The sequence below is a fragment of the Boleophthalmus pectinirostris genome, unplaced genomic scaffold (genome assembly GCF_026225935.1).
Source record: "Boleophthalmus pectinirostris isolate CB_2022bp ecotype Guang Dong unplaced genomic scaffold, ASM2622593v1 HiC_scaffold_6, whole genome shotgun sequence".
Lineage (NCBI taxonomy): Eukaryota > Metazoa > Chordata > Actinopteri > Gobiiformes > Gobiidae > Boleophthalmus > Boleophthalmus pectinirostris.
In genome coordinates, this window is record NW_026571447.1 from 25579591 (window position 1) to 25595790 (window position 16200).

At 38.7% G+C, this 16200-nt stretch overlaps 3 protein-coding genes across 5 annotated transcripts; 2 read left to right on the plus strand and 1 right to left on the minus strand.

Moving 5' to 3' along the window:
• The first annotated feature begins 410 nt into the window (after positions 1 to 410).
• On the plus strand, positions 411 to 6950 carry colq (collagen-like tail subunit (single strand of homotrimer) of asymmetric acetylcholinesterase). Its single transcript, XM_055163882.1, has 17 exons — positions 411 to 507; positions 977 to 1092; positions 1489 to 1590; positions 2590 to 2634; positions 2812 to 2838; positions 3533 to 3604; positions 3760 to 3822; positions 3901 to 3927; positions 3995 to 4039; positions 4117 to 4152; positions 4247 to 4327; positions 4401 to 4497; positions 4833 to 4963; positions 5074 to 5193; positions 5305 to 5443; positions 5531 to 5633; positions 5716 to 6950. Exons 1-17 carry the CDS (start codon positions 411 to 413, stop codon positions 5783 to 5785), a joined length of 1371 nt encoding a protein of 456 aa, XP_055019857.1. The 3' UTR covers positions 5786 to 6950.
• Positions 6951 to 7577: 627 nt separating this feature from the next.
• plekha8 (pleckstrin homology domain containing, family A (phosphoinositide binding specific) member 8) lies at positions 7578 to 13227 on the minus strand. 2 transcript variants are annotated; one of them, XM_020937221.2, is made up of 13 exons: positions 13030 to 13226; positions 12475 to 12591; positions 12236 to 12391; positions 12027 to 12148; positions 11656 to 11814; positions 11542 to 11582; positions 11348 to 11460; positions 10443 to 10737; positions 9773 to 9858; positions 9202 to 9260; positions 8909 to 9110; positions 8782 to 8843; positions 7578 to 8692 (listed from the first exon to the last, which is right to left on the minus strand). In XM_020937221.2, exons 1-13 carry the CDS (start codon positions 13067 to 13069, stop codon positions 8495 to 8497), a joined length of 1650 nt encoding a protein of 549 aa, XP_020792880.1. In that variant the 5' UTR covers positions 13070 to 13226; the 3' UTR covers positions 7578 to 8494. The 2 variants fall into 2 exon arrangements, with proteins under 2 accessions (XP_020792880.1, XP_055020116.1); XM_055164141.1 differs by lacking the exon at positions 12475 to 12591 and having other exon boundaries at positions 13030 to 13227.
• A 1299-nt stretch (positions 13228 to 14526) lies between these two features.
• fkbp14 (FKBP prolyl isomerase 14) lies at positions 14527 to 15765 on the plus strand. 2 transcript variants are annotated; one of them, XM_055164142.1, is made up of 5 exons: positions 14527 to 14625; positions 14719 to 14866; positions 15013 to 15164; positions 15251 to 15378; positions 15455 to 15764. In XM_055164142.1, the coding sequence occupies exons 2-5, from the start codon at positions 14778 to 14780 to the stop codon at positions 15611 to 15613; spliced, it is 528 nt and encodes a 175-aa protein (XP_055020117.1). In that variant the 5' UTR covers positions 14527 to 14625; positions 14719 to 14777; the 3' UTR covers positions 15614 to 15764. The 2 variants fall into 2 exon arrangements, with proteins under 2 accessions (XP_055020117.1, XP_020792881.1); XM_020937222.2 differs by having other exon boundaries at positions 14533 to 14866; positions 15455 to 15765.
• The last annotated feature ends 435 nt before the right edge of the window (positions 15766 to 16200 follow it).

Consider the following 16200-nt stretch of genomic DNA (forward strand, 5'->3'; position numbering starts at 1 on the left):
CACATGGGAATGCATTATGCTTTAAATTAATCAGAGACTGATCAATATTCTTCAGAAACAGTGGTCTAGAAAAACAGCACATATGATGATAAGAGCTTTGTATAAAATGTCTTATAGGTTATGTTAAGCCCCTTCCCATGGGGGTGTAGTGGAAACAATAAGAATCCCCTGCAGTAGTAGAGTCTAATATTGGCACATGGAGCAGCTGGCAGACAGTCCTCCGTAATTTTAGCCCACACTGATGCAGAGGAAAGATTTAATGGGCAGTGGTCGGCATACCCTCTTGTGAGGACGTAAAGGAGAGGAAGGGGGCAGAGGGAGGGGGTAGAGGGAGAGGACGGTGTGCAGAGTCAAAGCAGCATGCAGCCGCGGCTCGGACTCAAATCAAGTCAGACACCACCTGCAGCAGCATGTCTCTGCTACCTCTGGGACTATCTCTGTTTTTGTGGTGCTGCTGTAGCCTGGTCCACTCCTCCTTTTTGGACAGCTTAAATTTCCTCCCAGCAGGTTAGTGTAACTCAGTATACTGTATCTGCAAGTGTATTGTATACATAAAATACCACAGACTTTTTTACCAAGCAATGTGCATTTATTTTAATTTTAATTTATATGTACTGTAGACGCCTCTATTAATAGAATGAGCTGATATGCTAAGCGGTTTTCTATGTCCACAAAATTTGCTGATGTGATTTGATAGTTTGCACTGGTTGCCCTGTTGATTGTATTGCCTTTGCATGTTCAAACTATTTTATTTATTTCATTATAATAATTAGTCATTATGTTGTTACTATCGTGTTTTCGTGTGTGACTGGACATACTTGAACACAAATGAGGCTACAATATAATCTGATATATTTTTTAACTGCACAAAAGCAAAAAAAAAAAAAAGTATGTGTGTGTGTGTGTGTGTCTAAAATCTGTATATGAATGTGTAACATTTATTTTATGTAAATAACTGCGTTGCCCGGTTGCGCAGGCCTGAGAGCGCAAGAGCTGCATCTGCAGAAGAGGTTCAGTCCATGCTGTTTGCTGAGTCCACCGCCACCCCCCCTGTTTCCACCGCCCCCTTCACTTTGGCGCCGCCATGCTCATGTGAGTCGGTCATGTGACCTTCTATTGTGGTGTATATGACAGATGATTTGTCCTTGGGTAATGTGTACTCCATGCATTCTTTATCTGTTCAGCAGATTAATTTATTCATTAAAAGTGTACATATATATTATTTGATATACGATGTTATTGTTCTTCAAAGCCTCTGTGTCTCTTTTATTTGAATTAGTCTACTGGTTTTATTATTTATTTATTATTGGTTTTACTGTTTTAAACTAGTTGGATCAAAATTAGCTTTTACTGTGTTTGGTCTCTTTTATTGTTTACTTCATTGTGCAGCACTTTGAAAACTGAGTGTTTATAACATGTGCTATATAAATAGATTTGGATTTTGGATTTGGTGTGGCCAAAGAATAATTTGACTCAATAACACTACAGGATGAAGGTGTTTCTCCTGGAGAAGCAGAAACTGAGACTGGAGACAAATGTTCTGGCTGTTTAAATAGCAACCCTGGACCTGTCGGGCCCACAGGACCGCAGGTAAGACCCAAAACCACCCCAAACCCCAAGGGTGTTCAGGTAATGTTCTGCTTTTGAGGTATCCATCCAACCATTGTTGACTGTTTTGAGATTCAAGAATGTGATTATGTCATACTCCCAGATGATTGCAATGTATTCACCCCATATGTAAATATTATTATTATATATTGTTAAGTGACCCCCCAGCTCGTGTACCCCAGCAGAGCAAAGACATGGGGATTTCTTTGGCCCTTGCAACAGAGCGGCCCATTAATACTCCACATTTAGCTGAGACGCAAATAGCCTTTTTCCACTGCCTGCCAGTGCTCCACACATCATTCTGAGAAACTAAGTGAAGAGTGGTCTGACTGGAAAAGGATACTAACTCACATAAATTCCGGGGATTACCACTACAAACCCCCACTGAAATTACTATAGTGGTAGTAAGAGAGATACTTGGTCTGGTCCAGTTTCTGAAGTGGAGCAGATGAGCTGGTTGAGTGTGTCTGCTATGTGTGTTGTGTTTGGTGTTAGCAGCAACAGTCCCGGCTTCAGCAGCTTTTTACAGTATATCGAAAAGACACACAAGGCACCCCTCAATCAATGGCAACCAGTCAGCCTTTAGCTAATTGAAATTGCTCCTGTGTAATAAGGCTGTGCAATTAATCAAATAAAAAAAAATTATAATTTCTATTATTGTGCCTTGAATTACATAAATGTATTGAAAATACAATTAATTAACTTCTGTGGAGCCACTTTTCTAGTCTACATATACTTTTAAAACAAAGTGTCACAGAAAAGTCTAGATAATTCTGACATAATAGAAGTAATGACATGACATATTTGTCATTTAAACTATGAGCCAAACAATTCTCATAAAGCTTTACCATAATCAAGCAGCCCTACTGTGTTATAGTTAATGCGCACACGTCCTGGAGATAAATTACTTTTAATTGATATCTATTATTATTATCATTTACATTCCACTTATTCGACTCTTGTCTCTTGCTTGTTTCTCAGGGTCCACCTGGCTTACCAGGCATTGAAGGGTCCAAAGGAGAAAAGGTTAGCAGGAGATCCTTCTTCTTACTGTTACATCATCCTGATAATATCAGCTTTTATGTAATCATTGTGGCCCTTTGTCACGAGCTGGACATTTTAATTTGAGCAGTTGAAAGATGCTTGCTGGAAATGTATTAAGTGACCATTGTCCATGTCCTCTCCTCCACATCCTGTTGTCAGGGAGAAATCGGGAGACCTGGGCCAAAGGTGAGGTATCGATCATTTCTAGATTTAATGGAAAAAAAAGGTCTTGTGTCTTGTCTTGTGTTTCCTTCTGTAAGCGTTGTCTATGCTTGTGCATCTATCTAATTTGTGACAAATGAGTGGGTTGAATCAAGTGGTTGATGGCCCGAGGCTGTAATGCTATTATTCCCAAAAGGTGCACATTATCTCCAGCGACCTCTTGGAACCATCGTCTGCCTGTAGCTCCTCTTCCTCTCTTTAAACCACCTTGAGCCTGGTTACAAAGTCAGGGCAGTGCATTTGGACAAATAGCTCCTAAATGATGTGCTCAGTGCTGCCTCTGTAGAGCAGAATAAACTGTCCAGTGGGAGCCTTTGGGTGGCAGGAGCCTGACTGAGCAGCTTTGCAGCACTGCAGTGTAATTTAGCTTAGTGCCTCAACCAGGCCATAAATCATTTCATTTCCCACAGCACAGTTTCCTGTTCTATATACAGACCATCATTTAATTAAGAAGAACAACAAGGCTTGTTAAAGTCATTCGCCCCAACATGTCCTGGTGTTTGATAAGGACAAGAGCTTATAGACTTGTATTGGGGACATGCACATTTGTACTTGAAATGTTTTACTATAATTTAAACATTACTCAAAATTAGTCTTATTCAATTGGTCTAACTGGTGGTTTACTTTGAAGAATAAATTCAACATTTATCTCTCTTAGGGTCGGACTGGGCAACCTGGACTCCCGGGAAAGCAAGGACTTCCAGGATGGCCAGGACCAAGTGGGCCTAAAGTAAGTCACAGGATATAATGTATTAAGTGTTTAGTTATAGGTCCCTCTTTTTACTGAAGAAAATCATATTCTTGACTTGAAAAATAAGTACAGTAATTTGCAATGAGGAACAAAAATGTATATATCAACTTCTGAACTTGTATTTATTTACTTAGGGGGAGAAAGGTGACCCAGGACTAATGGGATTACCTGGATCCAGGGGGCCAATTGGTCCAAGGGTATGCTACTTTTACTTAACCGTGGCTGTCATTGACATCGTATTGTTTTATAATAACTAACCATCATGTTTTATGCAGGGCTTACCTGGATATAAAGGTGAAAAGGTATGTAAGTAATGACTTTGAAGATGCTTTTGTACAATGCAGTGACATAGTGCCATGTGCTATGCAGGGCTCTCGAGGAGACCGTGGGGAAAGTGGAGCTAAAGGAGACAAGGTAATTAGACATTAAATGAGGGCAATATACTTATATTATCAGTGGGATAAAATAGTGTCATCTTAATGTCATCACAGGGTGCCATGGGGTTCCCTGGAATGCTTGGACAGAAAGTGAGTATTGTCAAGTAGGAGCCTGCTGCTGGACTGGAGTTTGGGATTAATCAAAGAGTTAAGTGACTGTTTTACTAATAATTGTTTTGTGAAGGGTGAGATGGGTCCAAAGGGAGAGCCTGGAATCTCTGGAAATAGAGGTCCCACTGGGAGACCTGGAAAGAGGGGAAAGCAGGTAAGCTCACATGACTTCCCCATATCGGAAAAGAGCATTATTAAGTGTCAACAGGAAATATGGTGTGCTTTAGGGAATAAAAGGAGATCCCGGCAGTGTAGGTCCAGTGGGACCAGCAGGTCCACAAGGGTCTCCAGGCCACCCAGGTCCTCCTGGATTAGCTGCCACAGGTAAGACAAGACAAGTACCATAGCAAAATACAACTATAGTACATTGCTATTTGTTTAGAAATAAGTAGGAAGTTTTACAGACATGATAGGGAGCACAGAGGCATGCTTGTAAATGAGGAAACGAGGTAGTAGCAGTGTCTTATTTAACACCCAGGAAATGCCATCTCCTCAAGATACTCTCCTCATGACATCATGTGGCTAAAACAGAAGAACAGATGGTAGACTCTAGTCAGTGCATATACACATACTGTGTTATATTACCACACTTTTTCTCTGGAATATTTTCAACTTGTGGGTGCTTGTCTTCTGACTGTAATTGTGTTCCATATTTTTAGGTCTTTACATGGTTGGTTCAAAGGGTGCTCGTGGCCCACCAGGGCCTCCTGGGAAGTGTGGCTGCAATTCTCTCTCTAATTCTCCATTTGACAACTATCCCTCCAGAGGAAACTTTGCCAAAGTACCGGCGGTGAGGAATTAAGTGCTACTCAACCCAAAATTATAAATTACAAATGTATTCCAATTGAAGAGCAAATAACTTATTTTCTCATACGCTACCCTTATACTTTGCTAATATAGATCTTTGTTGTAAGCAATGAAGAAGAGCTGGAGAATCTTCACATGGACAATGCGCTTGCATTTCGTAAAGACCAACGGTCCCTGTATTTTAAAGACATTGATGGCTGGTTACCAATCCAGGTAGGGTAATTATTTGCATTGGTTTTAGTGTATTAAGACGTTTTTTTATTATTATTATTATTATTATTTTTATTATTCTATGTTAATATTCGCTTTTCCTTGTTCCCCAAGACTTTTCCATTTCAGCTGACTCCATTCCAGTCCATGGAGAATGCTCCGGACGACGGCTATTGTGGGGATGGTATTGTGCAGATTTTCAGTGGAGAGGAGTGTGATGACAGAAACAGGGTCGTCACGGACGGCTGTGTCAGTAAGTCAGCCTCTTTAATTCCCCTGGGTTGTACTTTGCTGTGCACATAGAACATAATACCCAATCGTGCACTCTCCTCTTTCCCAGAGTGTAAACATGCTTACTGTGGAGATGGATACCGATATGAGGGCGCTGAGGAGTGTGATGGGAAAGACTTTGGATACCAAACATGTAATTCATATCTTCCAGGGTAAGTTCCATTTACAGCTACATGCAACAGGGTTTGAAACTAAAATCTGTTTTATTATAACAAACATACATCTTTTCTACAGTTCATATGGTCATCTCAAGTGCACACCACACTGTGTTATTGATTCCACAAATTGCAAGTTCTTCACATGAGTGTTGCTATGCAATGGAAAACAACTAGAAAAAGAAGAATGCAAGGAACTTTCCAAGAGATTGCAGCTAAAGAAGATTTACTTACTCCAGACATCTCTGCTGCTGAAATGCTGTGTAGCTCCATGGAGCTATAGAATGCACTTGGTCTTAACAGGCAAGACTTTAGATCATGCCCTCCTCTGTTGCATTTTACCCTATGGAGGCAGCCCCAACATAATAATTGATTATTAAGATTCACTGTGCAGTAAAAAATCTAAGATGGTGAATAATTTTGATCATTGCCCTAATGTATTCTACCCAAAGGAATGGCACTGAAATGCATGAGGCTGTGAAAACGAGTGATAGCAGCTCTTCTCTCCTAAACTGAAGGTTTGTTTTGCTTGATGATGACCGCAGTCTACAGACCTTTTTGAACCCCCTTTTTATGTTTTAGCTATAACCAAAACCAATTTGTAAACTTCATTTTCTGCATTGCTTTGTAGAAGTGCATCACTTCTGTCTTTACAAAGCCATAAAACTCTCAGGAACCAATAAGCCATGAACAGTAGAGCCCCTTGGGTAGCTGCAGTGACTGTGCACAGAGGCACATTGGTACTATGTAACTATACATTATATGTGATGGCTTGAAACTGTTATGTCCTTAATACCACTGGTGTATACCTGTAGCTAGCCTCTCAGTTGCTGGTGGTTTACAGTCATTACTGTACTGCTGTTATACCTCTATATGATCTTCCTGTCTTACCACACACAGTTAAGGCTCTTTTCTTAATTGTGCAGATGTCAGTTGTTTGTCACTTTGGTCATAATTTTCTTATATAAGCTAATGTCTTTGCCAAGGGACTGCTTTTCTCAGCCATATTCTCGTCTGGTCAGATGATGCATTGGACTTCTTTAAGACTGTTACAGTGTGGGCTTATACATAGTTCTTCGACTGGTGCAAAGAATAGCTCTACTGTGTGTTTGTACATTGCACTGCTTTAGTGTGTGTGATGCACAAAGTACATTTGTAAAATGTCCTTTTTGTGGCCTGTAACACTGTATGCACCAAAATAATTGCTGTACTATGCATGATAATGCTTTCTATGTGATCGTATGTGAAGTGAGATTGTGAAACATTTTTTAAATATGATTTATATTGTATTGGTGGGAATTTAATGAACTATAAACAAATAAAATAAGTTACAACAAAATATGAAACAATTTTTAACTAGTTTATTTTTTTATTATGACTTTGAAGTGTTTATTAGGCCAAGAGTAAACAGTACCAGCGGACAGGCTGTTTAATGTGGAGGAAAATATGCAATCAGAATGAACCAGTGAGGAGCTGTTTGTGCCACAGACTGTATAATAGATATAATACAGTCTATGGTTTGTACATGATCACTGTTTTTACTACACATGACCATACACAGTTTGATATTTGTTTGAACTGCAAGATACATCTGAGACTGATGCTGTGCTGATGTAACTTTGTTTACGTAATTGCCCTGAAGAACATTTTCATGATCAGAACAATCAGAATTATACCTCAGTGTCTAAAAAGTAACTTGTGTTTCTGGAAACTGTGGCTAACCTGATTACACAAAGTAAAATTTTGTTTTGAACCAGTATCTTTAACTATATCAATGTGTCTTCTATTTAATATTATTAAACCACCCATTTATTAGTCTAGTCAGCAGAGTCAAGGTGAATTGAGCCTGGCTATTGGTCTAAGCTCAGTGAGTTTTTTACACAGGCACAGGGTGTGTAAATGCATGTAAGGTTTGGTTGAAATTTAATAAAAGACACAAAGTAAAATATTATAGATTTATTACACCAGATTTGATCTTTTATACATTCAAAGAAACCCTTTGAATTATAACATTTTTTACAAATGAATCACCCAACTGCAGAGTTATGAATTAGGTTGTCAGTTTCGTATAGCTGACTGCTTGTAGTGAAATAATAAATGACCAATAAAGGCCAAAGGAAAAAATAAGGTTAAAACATTTTCTTCATATAAAAAACTTACAAACTGTAGTTTGTTTGAATGGCTCAGTGACACAAGGCCAACACACAAAGGTGGAAAATGCACAGTATACATTTATGTTTAAGTCCATAAGTGGATGGAGACACACTTTACTTAAGCAAGAAACAGTTTAAATAAATGGTCGATCACCCATCATGATGATGGACTGTAAATGTAAACTTACTGATAATAAATAGACGATATGAGGCCTACTCTGCATAGGTTTGTGCAGCGATGTTCAGTAACATCAGTGTCCGGACCTAAGTGTCCAGCCCACACTGTTTGGTCCCATACTATGTTTACAGTTTCAACATGCCAGGCTTGTCCACAGAATGTTGAGTTGCTTTGTTGACTATTTTATTATTAATAAAGCAACAATAAAAAACACCAAATGCAGCAAAGTATGGTACTTTGTAATAATTGTATTATTAGTAAAGTGAGCTTCACACCCAGTAGCAGTGGATGCCACAGATTGCATTATAAACATGTAAACCACTGCATACATTCTGACACTGCCCTTTTAAAAAGACCTGACAATTTACCTGTTGCTTGGCAAAGCCCCTGTGTACTACTGCAGATATGAATCTCCTCCAGGTGTGATACCTGAGAAGACATATACTTGCCTCCAAGCTGTTGCTCAACAGCTTGCTCAAGTCTGGTCTTTTAAAATTCTTCCCTACCCTAAATCCGGATTATTGATTTCACACAACTTCATCAGACTCCAGGTTGTATTCTTCATACAAGGCATCTAAAATGGTCAGCTGCTTCTCCATGGCAGGCAGGTAGACTCCTAAATCTCTGTGCATGCCGCTGGTGAAGCTGCTCTTCAGCTCATCACCTTCTCTGTTCACTAGGGCAGCTGTGAAACCTGCATACGATGGGGCAGCTCTCAGGGCCAACTGAAAGAAAAAAGAAAATATTTTTTAATTCAAATTTAATTAATAATTAAGTATGTATTCAGGCATCTATAAAATGTATATATACACACCGCAAAAACCCCTCTGACAACCCATCCATGGTACCGTCGAAGGGTTTTCCCATAGGCATTATCTAGGTCACAGAAAAGATGAGCCACAATTCTTGAGTACTTGTGAGGTTGTTGTAAAAATACTTACTTAGTGCTCTCTGGATGTCCTGCTGCCCTGTGTTCACTTCTAACAGAAACTCCATGAGAAATTTGAGTCCTCTCCGCAGCCACAACAGCGCCTCTGTGGCCGAGTTGCGCACCTGCGCCACCTCCCTCTCTACCTCATGCAGAACAATGGACTGAAGGGTTGGGAAGTTGTCTGGGTCTGACATCAACTTCTGATGTATCTTCTATTGAAATAAAGCATAGGTGATGTAATAGACCAGGTACAACATGAACACATGTATATTTAGAGCACAATACAGGTGCACTTACACCTACCTTAATGTTTCCAACAAAGTCCATTTTAACTGGTGCAAACACTGTAGACCCCAATTTGTCTAAGGAAAAAATCCATAAAAGGTTTATATGTGTGACAGAAGGACTTAAATGTCTCTATATCTGATATTGTTTTATCTGTTTATATATTTTATATATGCAGAAAAAAAGTATATTTTTGGCAAAATAAGATTTAGAAATTATTTGTAGTTATTGAGGTTTAGTCACATCAATAAAGATGTAATGTGACTAATGTACGTAGATGCCTACTGACAAATTGCAGGAAACAATTTTTATGTGATGTGATTTTTATGTGTTTTTAAATGATTTATTCTTGTCATTGTTAACCAATGTTTTGTTCAAACTTTTTCTGCGACATAAACATGGGTAATTCTACTTGCAGGTACAAATCTGCTTAATCAACATATTTTTAATAAGAAAAGAAGAAAGAGAAGATGTGTGGTTCCCTTCACCCATTACATGCATAGACAGGACAAGTGGAGTCAATGGAAAATATAATGAGCATTAAAGAAAAAGATGAAATAACGAGGAGCTACTAAAAATATCAGCCTACCTAATACTGGTACTATTGCATAGCATGAGTCCAAAAACTCTTGTGTTGGGATACCATTGTCGTCGTCCAGGTTTATATCACTAAATCTACAAAAAAGATTCAAACAGGGCAGATATTAGATTGAAGTGAACCGTTTTATTTGCAAAGCAAACTGCAAAACAAAAAGATACAGACATTTAAACAAAGCAAGAAGAAAACAGCATGCCACAACCTGACAGAGCAGGTCTGATCTATAGCAAAACACTTCCATATATTTAGCTCTAAAAATGAATACTAGAGACAATACTGTTTTATTTAGTAGTAACTAAATATTAGTTATTTTTACACCAACAAAGAAACACTCTCAAAAAACAAGTTTGTCTACAATAAAAAAGAGATATTTTGACATAAAAACTTTACAAACCAGTATTAGTTGAGGGCCTCTCTGTGTAATGTGATCAAAAAGAAAACACTATATAAAACACTTATTTTTACAGTAATAAATGTTACTAATAAATTATTTTTGATTGATACATACACGTTTGGTCCACTGAAACAGTAGCTGTGCATGTGAACAACTTTTCTACAAGCTCAAAGTGGTGCATCGTCTAAGTTGCGATCAGTTGCCGAGAGTAGCAGACAGTTGACGGGACATTACAGGATATGACTCTCCACAGGGGCATTGTCGTACCTGTGACTCATTGTGCTGAAGAAGGTGTCCACCTGCTCAGAGTCCTCGCTCTCAGCCACGTCCTGTAGTTGGTTTCCTTCTGGATCGATAAGGTCTTCCTGTTTGTGGCTGGTGACCCTGTTGTTGTTGTCATTTTCAGGGCTCTGGTCCTCTTTGTGCTTCTGCTCACTCCTCCACTCAGTGTCACTCTCGTTGATCACAGCTGCCCGATCATCGCACTCGCCCTCAGAGCTATTCTTAGGAGTGTCTTCTTGTTCCTTGTCATTCGAGCTGTTGTTGTTAGCTGCCTCATTGTCTGCAAGATTAGACAAGCACACATGTAAGCATTGAAAAAGACCATAGCCACACAGTACTGGTTACTGGACGAACAAGGTGACTTTGGCATTGGACACTTAAGCCATTCGAACACAAACCAGAGTCTTGATTTAACTTAATTAGATGCAAGGTAGTGTAGGCAGTTAATTAACTCTCTCTGTCCTTACACATCAGAGAACAAACAGAACTGATTTGTGTTTGTAACCTTAAACTATAATAAGATATTACATAATAGCATATACAGTAATAGAATTCCTATTATTTCAAATTAAGGGTGTGACAAAATATTTATAATGATATTCATACAGCATTGACAGTTGGCACTAGTGTTGCTGTTTTTTTGTTGTTGTTTTTTTTGTAGATTTCTCAACTACAAACTACATTTTGACAGCACTAAACTTTTAATGGTAATTTGAAGAAAGAAAACGTGTTTAGTTGAAGTATTTATTCTTCTAAATATTAAAATGTGTTTTTTTAAAAATCATAAATAATACATAATAATACACAATACATAAGTGATGCCACTCTACTTCCTTTATTCCTGTATTGCGTAATCGAAAACATATTAATTAGGGGAGCACCTGCTTTACCTGAAGGAGAGTTTCCTGCTGTTTCAGGTTCGTCTGGTCCCTCTGGTCCTGAGTCGAGACTCTGGTTGTCATGTGCACTTGTTCCTCCTGGAGATTCTGGCAGATCTCTCCATCTAGAATTAAATATAGAGTATAGCTTAATTGCATTTTAAACTTCGCACATATTATATAGCAGCAAAGCAAACCAAACCTACTTATCTCCTAGGTTTTGCTTTAAATGATTGATGGGTCTAATCTGTGAGCAAGAAATAAATTAGACATGTTACATTTATTTTATTATTATTTTTGTTATGGTGCAGAACCCTTACCTTCTGTGGTTTAATAGCTGCTACTGGAGGAGATCCTGGTGGGCTTTGTGTGGCCATATCTGTGTTGAAAGTACGGTTTGCTATCTGCATGCACTCTTCTAATGTCTTCAAAAATGTTGAGCAAGTAGATTTAACCATGTCTCCCGTGTCCAGGCCAGTCTGAAAAGGACAAATAAACCTCTGTGAAACATATGCAAGAATTCATTTTGAAAACATGTTAAATGAAATGTTTATGAGTAAATATGAGTGTACGTGAATTTGTGGTGGAAAAGCAGACTCTTGGTGTCTTATTTTCTTTTGTGGGGTTCCTGTCATTCTAGATTAGCAGCTACTTCTCATATTTCACAAGTTCATACTAATTTTTAACTTACCTCAGCTGGATTCCCAAGATCATCACTGTCCTTGATTTTGTTTACTTGTTGCAGTAACAGGTCACAGTATAGCCGGAGTTCTGACATCTTAGTTTTCAGTGCCTCTGTATTCTCCTGCAGCTCTGTATATTAGACGACACACGCATTAGCTCAGTGTCATTAATATGAGTAACTGAGCTAAGCTTTTTAAGTTAGAAAGAGTAACTTACCCTTTTCTCTCTTTGTTCGGTTATCTGTAAGGCAAGCTTTTGCTGTTCCCAGTGCCACCAGCCATTTTTGCCTTTCTGCTGCATTAAGAGCACGCAAGTAAAAGTACTGCTCTCCAGGTATAGTCAGGTCAACTCGTGTGGAGTCTGTGGAATGAACTACAAAAGACAGAATACACTCATTACATTCTATTATTTACATTAAGTACACTCATAAACCAATAAATATTATAAATGCAGACCTAGAATTTCACAAACAGAAATTTTTATGCTGCCTTTGCATCCTTTCCAGGCATCCTCTTGGGAGTCATAGTAGGACAGAGTTCCTCCTTCAAGCACAAACCAGCGAGGCTGCCAACCTAAAACCACAAAGGTTTATACTTAACAGCAACCTTATGGTACAATTAAAAGCCCATAAGTTATATAACGCAATATACTAACAAAGTTAAGTAACAACTGACAGCACAAAGAGTTAACCATTCCTACGTAAAGTCAGGAACCATGTTGGCAGCCACTAATCAGCTGTTAAGTGAGATTACAGCCACAGACAGCGGGGGCATAACGTCAGATGCTTTTGTAGGCTTTGTTTTTTGATTAGTTTGCCTATAAAAAGCCAAAAACATGCTTAAATCTTAAACAAAACAGTAGATGCTGGCTAACGTTAGCTTGTGTTGGTGTGTGTTGTGTATTAACGCTGTAACAAACTCCAGTGCGCTTATAACGCGGTCATGCTAGCTAGCGTCTTGAAAGAGAGAGTATTAGGACCTCATAAGCATTGCAACTACGCAGCAACTTACCACTTATGTAATTCGTCCATTTATAAAGCATTCCTTCCATTGTTTAAGTCTGTTTTCCGACGGTCATCACTTGTGTATCATAAGATATGATTTACAGCTGAGTGCAGAGACTCCATTGGACACTAGTGCATTTTTGCTGGAGTAGCGTCCACAGCTTTGGTTCAGCCAAAGCCATTGTACAGTCTATGTGTAAAGTCTATGGGCAAAGCAGAGAAAAGTGCGTAAAGCTCTTAGTGAATACGGACCTACGCGAAAACAGGAGAAGCTGCGCGTAGCCCTCCCACTTTGAGCAAACGCTTCATCTGATGGATTTAGAAAAGGTGGGTGGAGTAAATAATGACTGACATGTGCTTTGAACCAATAAGATGAACCGAGTAAGGCTTACATAAAACTTTCTTATTTTATGTAGTCTATTTTAAGAATAAAACAATGAATAAATATCTAAGCAAAGCTCAGTTTTGATAAATAAATAAATAAATCAGAGACGATATAGCTCTCATTATATAGCCGGTATAGAAATTGTCAGCTTTTGAGCATTTATGATTATAGGCCTATATTTAATCAGGAACGTAATCAACACTGGGACATTAATAAAGGGACACTAATGTAGACAACAATTTCAATATACAGTCATATTCACATTTGTGTTTCAGAGTAGTCTCTAGGCAGATGTGGACGGACATTTCTATTCACTAAGGCCTATATCTGGAGCTGAATCGGATGTGGTGATGTAACTTTGTTAGCTGAATGTATTTTTTGTTAAATTACATTAAGACAATTAGTCTGTTCAGATGCCTGGATAAAAGCTTACTTTGGCTTATACCATCATGAACGTTCTTCTGGCCCTAGAAATTAGATTTGTACCTCGGGCCTGAGGCTCATGAGCTGCAAACCTGATTCCACAAAACAATGAATTACAGCATATCTGTGTGTTGCATGTAATCCATTTCAGTAAAAAGGTAGGCCTAAATATAATTCTTATATTTATAGCCCATAGACTATCGATGATATAGTCAATTAATGTTAGATGTTATGTTAAATTAATGTTAGATCTTTTAACAATGCAATAGTGACAATAAATCATGACAACAAACATTGAAAATTGACATTAACAACTTATGAACAAATTGGCTATGTGCAAAAGTTACCCAAGCTAATTCATAGAATGAAGTCTTGACCTAATGACCTTCTACCATAAGTATCATAAGTCACCATCTGTTTCTTAGGACTATGGTCTGTTAGGAGCATCAAGTGGGTCTCAAAACCAGGCCTATGGTGTGAAGCAATTTGCAGATTGCGAGCAGTTGTGCATTTCTTGTAGTAATTGGGCTATATTTATTCTCCTGTCATTGTGTAAAAACATGCTGCTGTGGTGACCCCAACGCCACCACCTCACACGGGTGAAACTTAAAATGATTGACATACTATTAAACAAATGAGAAGAAGCAACACAGAATTTAAGGCGGATCTTAGGTTTTCTTCATCCAATCGCAGCCCGTGAAGGGCAAACAGCGGCTCTAGTGGCTCCTCTGCTAAACTTTGTTGCCACGTATTTAGCATTCCAGCTTTAGCCAAGGCGTGTGTGGAATAGCACAGGTATTTAGGCACAACGTTTAGTGCTCTTTGTATGTTTTTTCATTATGTTACTTTTGTGTGTGTCTGTCTTGTTGCCCTCGTTATTTCCGTTAGTTTCAGGGGGCAAATTGCCTGAGCCAGAAGTTAATATAGAAGTTTTGCACAAACCGTTCATGTGTTACCGTAAGTCCAAGTATGGGGACATGCTTTTAGTCCATTATGAGGGATATTTGGAAAGTAACGGGACGATGTTTCACTCCAGGTAATTGGCCGTAACACTGTTATAGGCCTATGTTGCTTACTTACTGATAAGCCTAATGAAACAAGACTGATTGGCACTGATTGACCTAGGCCTAATTTACCATGTAAATTGTTTGCTGTATGCTGACAAATTATGTTTGTTTTCAGTCGCACCCAAGGCGATAAAAACCCAGTATGGTTCACTCTTGGCATCAGAGAAGTGATCAAAGGCTGGGATAAAGGACTGCGGGATATGTGCACAGGAGAGCGCAGGAAGCTCACTGTCCCTCCTGCACTGGCTTACGGAAAAGAAGGCAAGGGTGAGTATGCAACTGTGCACATCAGTAATAAGGGCATAAAGGGATTAGAGAAAGTATTAAAACACCTTTGCATTGTTTTCTTTCAGGTAAAATTCCTCCAAGTAGTACTTTAATTTTTGACATTGAGCTTATGGAGATTAGAAATGGCCCCAGATCTCATGAGTCTTTTCAGCTGATGGATCTCAACAATGACTGGAAGCTCTGCAGAAAAGAGGTTTGTTTTTAATAAGCCTATATTAAATAGTACAGTGTTTATATGTTTATTGCTAATTCTGACTTATCCTCTGCAGGTAAAAGAGTATTTGAAGAAAGAGTTTGAGAAACATGGATACTCACCTAATGACACAGAACATGACTCTATGGTGGAGGACATCTTCAAAAATGAGGACGAAGATAAAGATGGCTTCATATCTGCACGGGAGTTCACATATCAGCACGATGAGCTATAACTAAAATGTTCACCACCAATAGTATTTTGTTTACATTTGTATCATATTAATTTCAGGATGTGAAATTTTATGACGTGTTAGGTGTGTTTGAAATGTGTTTTAATAATTTATTCTGTATCTTTATTTTGATATTTTCACATGTTCATTGAACATATTTGATAAAAATTGTTTTTAAAACCATGGAGCAAATTCTTTTCCTACATCAAGCACAAGAGGGCAGTGTCTCACTGTAACTTGGCATGTTACTATATGATGCGTTTATCAGATTTGGTGGACAACATAACATGTTATGGTATGGGAACATTAAAAAGTACATTTCAAATGAAACATTTTACAATATTGGCCATACCGTCTTGTTAAAGCCTGATCTCGTCAGATGTCTGAAGCTAAGCAAGGCCGGGCCTGGTTAGTACTTGGATGGGAGACCGCTGGGAACACCGTGTGCCACAGCGGGGCGCCAGTGCCAAAAACTGTTGTGTCCGTAGGCAAGACACTTCACCCACACTGCCTAGTAAGAAAGTGGTATGTGCGTGAGTGTTGGTGGTGGTTGGAGGAGCCAAGGGTGCAGATGGGCAGCCTCGCTTCTG

Excerpts from the sequence above, each read along its gene's own strand:
- colq (XM_055163882.1), top strand. The coding sequence starts at position 411 with ATGTCTCTGCTACCTCTGGGACTATCTCTGTTTTTGTGGTGCTGCTGT. Across the intron at positions 2,635-2,811 it reads AAGGGTCCAAAGGAGAAAAG|GGAGAAATCGGGAGACCTGG; the intron begins GTTAGCAGGAGA and ends TCCTGTTGTCAG. Across the intron at positions 4,964-5,073 it reads ACTTTGCCAAAGTACCGGCG|ATCTTTGTTGTAAGCAATGA; the intron begins GTGAGGAATTAA and ends TTGCTAATATAG.
- fkbp14 (XM_020937222.2), top strand. The coding sequence starts at position 14,670 with ATGTTACTTTTGTGTGTGTCTGTCTTGTTGCCCTCGTTATTTCCGTTA. Across the intron at positions 15,165-15,250 it reads TTACGGAAAAGAAGGCAAGG|GTAAAATTCCTCCAAGTAGT; the intron begins GTGAGTATGCAA and ends GTTTTCTTTCAG. Across the intron at positions 15,379-15,454 it reads GGAAGCTCTGCAGAAAAGAG|GTAAAAGAGTATTTGAAGAA; the intron begins GTTTGTTTTTAA and ends TATCCTCTGCAG.
- plekha8 (XM_020937221.2), bottom strand. The coding sequence starts at position 13,069 with ATGGAAGGAATGCTTTATAAATGGACGAATTACATAAGTG. Across the intron at positions 12,592-13,029 it reads ATGGACGAATTACATAAGTG|GTTGGCAGCCTCGCTGGTTT; the intron begins GTAAGTTGCTGC and ends TTGTGGTTTTAG. Across the intron at positions 12,392-12,474 it reads TTCTGTTTGTGAAATTCTAG|TTCATTCCACAGACTCCACA; the intron begins GTCTGCATTTAT and ends TGTCTTTTGTAG.